The following is a 6,831-nucleotide window of genomic DNA, read 5'->3' on the forward strand; positions in this document are numbered from 1 at the left end:
TGATGGGACATGCCTGCATTGGGCAGATCTGTCTGCTAATTACAACCTAGCAAGGAGGAGGGAGGTACTTGTGTGGTGGGGGTTCTTTTCCTTTTTTCTAATGATGCAAGGGGTTCATATAGTATAAATACTCACATCACTGCACTGGTAGGCAGCATATCCTCAGTTGTGCTCCTACCCTAAGGATATACAGCGGCACCAGGAGCTCACTGGTGCTGAAGAGATATTTTTTTTCCCTCCGCCTTCCTTGGATGCCGGTATGTGTGCTCTCTCTTCCTCCCTAAACAGCTCCATCTCTGGAGGAGTGTAGTCATCATACAGGCTCTGTCTAGGCCCCGAGAGGCTCCTAGCCCACAGGTAGAGCAACCGGGCTGCGTGCGGGAGTTAAGCTGACTTTGGCTGGCTCTGAGCTGAACAAAACCTCAGAAAAGGGTAGCCTGGTTGATGCTTGGGGAGAACAAACTGCCTGTGGAGGACCCAGGATGCTCTGTTAAAAAAAAAAAAACTTAAGAAAAACTGACTTAGTAATCTCTATCCCGTGATTTAGACTTTGCTGATTTTCCATGTATGCCCTGCATTTGTTCATGCATCTCTCTAGACTGATGTGCCACATGTAGATTTAGTTAAGAAAGTTGAGAAAAGAGACCGTAGCACTAAAGCAGAGTCGCCATTGCTGGAATGAACCATTGCAACCTTGCTGTCAGTCCATACCAAGTTACGGGTTGTTTTACATTGTCTGCTTGTTCTTTTTGCAGTTTTGATCGTTGAAAATGGACCTACGCGTAGCAAGCATCCTCCTCCTTGTGGTGGCCTTGACAGCTGCCCATGGCGAGAGATACGTAGTGAAGAAGGTTGTGAAGGCCGCCCCTCAGTACCAGCCCTACTCTGTGAAGAGCCACGGTAAGAAACTACAGCACGCTGCTCTCTATGTGCAGCTTTTCTCTGACAAAATAGCATAGCCTTGTTTGTTGGTGGGGCATTTTGCTGTGTTTTGCACACAACAATAGTACTTCTAGGAGACCAAGGTCTCACAGATGTTGCCACTAAAGTAGAAAACATATATGTATATACATACAGAAAAGAAGAAAAAAACGTGTGGAACCGGTGGAGTGCCAGCAAGAGACTATGGCACATTGCATCATCATTAGACATGCATGCTGATGCAGAGTACTGTAGGCGCTCAGGCTGAACTGCACTACAAGCAGGCCTTGACTCTGCAACTTGAGCACCAACTTCCTCGAGCATCTCGTGCCTTGATTTGCTGCAGGGGCGTAGATGCTGCCCAGTCACATAGCCCATTCAAATCAGGAATTTACATAATGTATTGCTTCTTCAGAGAGCATCACTTGGAAGCAGCTGAGTACTGCATGAAACGACCACGTCCACCTCCAAAGCTTTGTGTCAAATGTTGTCCTTTTGGTATGACAGATGCCTGAGTTAACGCTATCTGAGCTATGCTATTTGATTAAGAACATATTCAAACAACTTGCATTTGAGATCTTTGGGATTTATGCTCATGTCAGTCGATTTGGAAAAACTTTTCTTTTCCTTTTTTTTTTGTATCATGGTTGTTTTACTATCGGTGATGTAGAACTATAGCAAGGCACAGGACATATTTTCATATGATTGCTGCACCATATGAAAGCACTTTATGGTGCACTTGTTTAGATTATTATTTCCCTACAGGAACATGCAATATTTTGAAGGGCACACTGATATTATGAAATTTCCTTTGCAGTTTTTAGATGCATTCAGCTTAAGATATTTCATAAATATCTCACTTAAGCCATTTAAACTGACAAAATCCCAGTTTTCATTTTTGTCAAATTGATCCATTCACAGCAAAAATACAGATGAGCTCTACTGAGAGTTCACAACTTGTTTTGCAAGACAATATTGATAAAATCATATTTCTAACCCTGTCGCGTGTCTTCTGGAGAAACAAACAAAAGAAACACGTGTTGCTTTTCAAGGAAGCCCAGCGCTGCAGTTCCCCAAGTCAATTACAACACAGCTCAGTGGGCGGACTTACATGCAAGATGACATATGTAGCAGTCACAGATTGTGTGCCTTATTCTGAATTATTTTTAGCTTGACACTGATAATTACAGTCCGGTCACCCAGCAGTGTGGTTTGTTTGGGTGTGCCTGCTTCACACAGAAGTAGAAACATCTGTTTGCCTTTATCCAAATTGAGCTCTGGTTGCCCAAGGAGCAATGCCTTTAAACTCTCGGGAGCATGTGACCACATTAAGGCGGCGTATTAAAAATGGCTCCCTCTCGTGTAGCCCTTCTATTTCACAGACAGGTCCACTGAATATTCCTATGTAGTGTTTTCATGAAATTAGGGCATCAAATGAGAAAGTGCCACAGGTGATCAATAACAGCTAGAAACCACATTGAAAAAAACATTGGCTCATGGGAAAATGTCTTGCCCCATCTTCTGTTTAGTATCACATACCACTAAGTTATTGTCGTTCTGCAAAATACTTTGCAATAGAAATGTCCTGCCTTTCACATGAAACATGTACTGATGGCGCTGAATGGGACAGATGTGTTTTGCAAATGGGCTATTTCTCAGGAACACACAGCCTCACACTCATACACACGCACACGCACACGCACGCACACACACACACACACACACACACACACACACACACACACACACACACACACACACACACACACACACACACACTTAGAACTGGGAACGCAGAGTACCAGCATGGGTTGCCTATTTTGATGTAAAATAATTAGGGTTACTTAAAATGTTTCCCACACCAACTGTAGTCAGTATCAGATTCTGTATCAGATGTACAGGAATAAAAAACATATATTCAGTAGACATTTTTAACCAACTTCATCTAATTTTGCAATTTCAATTGCTTTTAAAAAAAGAAATATATCATGTTATTTATGTGGTCATTAATGAGAACCATTGTTTTATACTTTCCAGTTGTATCAGTGGCAGGTGAGCCTGGTGCCCCAGGTGAGCCTGGCCCTGAGGGGCCTCCTGGCCCTCCTGGCCCCCCAGGTGAGAGTGCTGAGGGTCTGCCAGGACCACAGGGACCTTCCGGACCTGCTGGACCTCCTGGCCGCTCCATTGCTGGAAAGCCTGGATCCCCAGGTGGACCTGGCAAACCTGGCTTCCCTGGCACCCCTGGAGACAAGGGAGACGCTGGAGCTTCTGGCCCCCAGGGACCTAGAGGAATGCCCGGACCTCCTGGAAGCCCCGGACCTGCTGGCCTCTCCGCCACCGGCAAGCCTGGACCTTCAGGTCTTCCCGGAGCGATGGGACCCAGGGGTGAGCCTGGTCTGAAGGGACATCCAGGTGTACCTGGCCTGCAAGGGCCAAGGGGTGATAGAGGGGTAGGAATTCCCGGACCTCAGGGTGAGGCAGGAGCTGAAGGACCTATGGGCCCAGTTGGAGCCCCAGGTGAGCCAGGAGTTGGGAAGCCAGGAAAGCCAGGTGCCTCCGGTGAGTCAGGAAAGCCAGGTAGCCCAGGGAGGGATGGTGCCACTGGTCCCACGGGACCACAGGGACCCAAGGGACACACCGGTGCCCCCGGTGTGGGTATGCCAGGTAAACCAGGTGAGAATGGAGCCCCAGGTCTACCCGGCTCTGTTGGTCCTAAAGGTAACCAGGGACCTGCTGGAGCCACTGGTGCTCCTGGAATCCCCGGATATGGCAAGCCAGGTGCAAATGGACAGAAAGGAGATAGGGGCGCTACAGGTAGCACAGGTGCCACAGGTGTAAAAGGTGAGCAGGGTGCAACAGGACACACTGGTGCTACTGGTGCAACTGGACCCACAGGTCCTGCTGGTCCTCAGGGTGCAAGAGGTTTCCCAGGTGAGACTGGACTAGCTGGCTCTAAAGGTGACGCAGGTGCAACTGGACCTCAGGGTCCTAAGGGATACAAGGGAGATCAGGGAGCACAGGGTTTCCAGGGAAAACAGGGTTATCCCGGCACAGCTGGCCCCACTGGCCCCAGGGGAGCCACTGGTTCTCAAGGTAACAAAGGTGACACAGGTGCCCCAGGTACACCTGGTGCCCCAGGTATTCCCGGCCCTGCTGGACCCAAAGGTCTTCCCGGCCGTTTAGGTGAGACAGGTTCTGCTGGTGCTGATGGTGCCCCTGGTCCTAGAGGACCTGCTGGACCTTCCGGCCCTGCTGGCGCTCCCGGCCTGAAGGGACACCCAGGTCTTCCTGGTGCACCCGGCCCTGCTGGTTTCGCTGCTAAGGGTATCCCTGGCCCTCAGGGTCCCCCCGGTGCTACTGGTGAGCCAGGTGTTGATGGAGCTGAAGGCGCAGCTGGTCCCCCTGGCCCTCCTGGTCCCCCTGGTGAGGTCGTTTTTGCTAAGGGCATGGGTGTTGGTGAGGTCATGGTCAAGTCTCCCATGTCTGCTTTCACTGCCTCTCTGGCCACTCCCTACCCCGCTGCTGGCACCCCCATTAAGTTTGATCAGATCGTGTACAATGCTGAGAATCACTATGACCCTGAGTCCGGCATTTTCACATGCCAGGTGCCTGGAGTCTACTACTTCTCCTACAGCATCCATGTCAATGGAGCTCATGCTCTGGTGGCTCTATACAAGAATGGCCAGCCTGTCATGTTCAGCTATGATGAGTACAACAAGGGCTTCCTGGACCAGATGTCTGGTAGCGCTGTCCTCTTGCTTGATGAGCAGGACACCGTCTACGTCCAGATCCCTGACGATGAGGCCAACGGTGTCTTTGCCGCCGAGAATGTCCACTGCTCTTTCTCTGGGTTCCTGATTGCCTCAACGTGATACGGCATCGGTTCCCGAAAGCCACACAACTGAATTTGCAATCTATTTCTCAAACTAAAGTTAAAAACTCCCTGTTCATTTTTCCTCAGCTAAAACATAGACAGGTAGTTTATACTCTTCTTTGGGGAATAGTAGCATCTCGACTTGAAAGATTACAAGAAATGGGTGCTTAGAAGAAGGATATCTAATTTATGAAAAAAAACAGGTTATCAGGGACGGGGAAAGCAATCTGCAAAGTTACCAAAAAGCTTTTGTAATGGAGACAGCATGTGAAATTGAGGTGTCTTAACTGTGTTGTGTCCTGAATTCTTTTCCACTCTCTTCCTTTTTTACTGATTTCAACTTGTGATTTTTTTTTTCTGTTTGTCTGTTTTTGTTGTTGTTTTTTTTTGTTTTTTTGTACTACCTTGTTTTATGGTGACCAATAATCTTATTAAAACGACACAAATACTTTCTGTGCAACATGTTGTACCTGTTGTCCTTGTATGTGACTTGAACATTGTGAAACAATAATGGTCAAATTGATCATCATGATATATGACACTAAAGATACTGTCATTCAAGTAAAACAACTGTTTACCACCAACATTGTTATTTCCCTAAATATGCATTATGTCATGTAAAGCATAATGACCAAAATAAAAGATGTCTTTACCGAGTTTTGTTGTCTGAGTGACACTTCTTAAATGGGGCTCCTGAGAAAGTTGTTGCAAAATCATTTAAAATCACTCATGAAACTTGTGAAATAAATGTTAAAGCACAGCAGAGGTGAACTTAATTGTAAAATCACCGTTCTTTTGTTGGACCAGGCACAGTCACACTATTAATACAAACTGTGGACTGAACTGGGCATGCATTACTTTATCAAGCAAGGATAGTTAGTATCCTATATCACAAGCATTTTATTTTAGTCATAGTAAGAAGGCAGGGGTGTTTAATGTGATATTTGAATCTATAAACCCAGAGGGTTGTTGCTGTTTTTTTGTTTAATTTACTATCACATAGTATTATTGGTAACTGCATCAGTGTTTGTCCACCTTAAATCTGAAAGGTAAATTTGAAGTCACATTGCTGTTTGAGGATGCATTGATTCTGATACTGATACTGATATACGATACCAATATGATACTGGTATTGGATATCAGGCCGATACCAGGCTAAAATTGAGTATTGGTATCTGAGATTTTACCCAGGAGTAAAATCCGATACCAAAAGCCATGAGTAATGTGTCAAAAATTAAACCACAGAAAGTTGAATCAGTTCATCTGGACACAACGTTTATTGGGAGAGAAATGTTTCATCACTCATCTAAGTGACCTCTTCAGGCTAAACTGACTGCAGGTCAGTGGCGGCTCCTGCTAACCATTTTTTTTTTGGAGGGGGCGCAATTTACCTTGGTGCAGCACACCTGACAGCTGCTTTAATGTCCACACAGTCACGGAGTTATCAAGAAGGACAATGTAGCCTATAGATTTTATCAGGGTTTGTACCCCCAGGTGTGCGCCAATGTAAATTGCCCCCCCCCCACAAAAAAATTTTGTTAACACCAGCTGCCACTGCTGCAGGTATCCCCACCCTTATAAACAACACAGTTGCATAACGAACAAAACCAACGATCAGTTTCATATGTGAATATGGGCGTGACCATTAACTAGAGTTTCGATGGCCATGTGTACTATTCACAGAGGATTTGGGAATGTTTGCAATCACAGCATTGTATGATGGTGACAGATGTGCTCATAGCCCCCCCCCCCCCCGGTTCAGGAATGGTCGTTCCCTCCCCAGATAGATGGCCTCTTTGACTCCCCGTTCAAACCAGTGTTCCTCCCTATCAAGGATGTGCACATCCTCATCCTTGAAAGAGTGGCCACTGGCTTGTAGATGGGTGTAGACTGCTGAGTCCTGGCCTGGCGTGTTAGCTCTCCTGTGTTGTGCCATCCTCTTGGCCAGCATCTGTTTAGTTTCCCTGATGTACAAGTCACGGCAATCCTCCTGGCACTTAACAGTGTACACTATATTGCTCTGTTTGTGCCAGGGG

General features: G+C 46.6%; 1 protein-coding gene across 1 annotated transcript; it reads left to right on the forward strand.

Annotated features, from left to right (window-relative positions):
* The first annotated feature begins 755 nt into the window (after positions 1 to 755).
* Positions 756 to 5,135, forward strand: col10a1a (collagen, type X, alpha 1a). Its single transcript, XM_056296283.1, has 2 exons — positions 756 to 900; positions 2,959 to 5,135. Exons 1-2 carry the CDS (start codon positions 771 to 773, stop codon positions 4,791 to 4,793), a joined length of 1,965 nt encoding a protein of 654 aa, XP_056152258.1. The 5' UTR covers positions 756 to 770; the 3' UTR covers positions 4,794 to 5,135.
* Positions 5,136 to 6,831: the final 1,696 nt, after the last annotated feature.

This window comes from Lampris incognitus, chromosome 16, assembly GCF_029633865.1.
Source record: "Lampris incognitus isolate fLamInc1 chromosome 16, fLamInc1.hap2, whole genome shotgun sequence".
Lineage (NCBI taxonomy): Eukaryota > Metazoa > Chordata > Actinopteri > Lampriformes > Lampridae > Lampris > Lampris incognitus.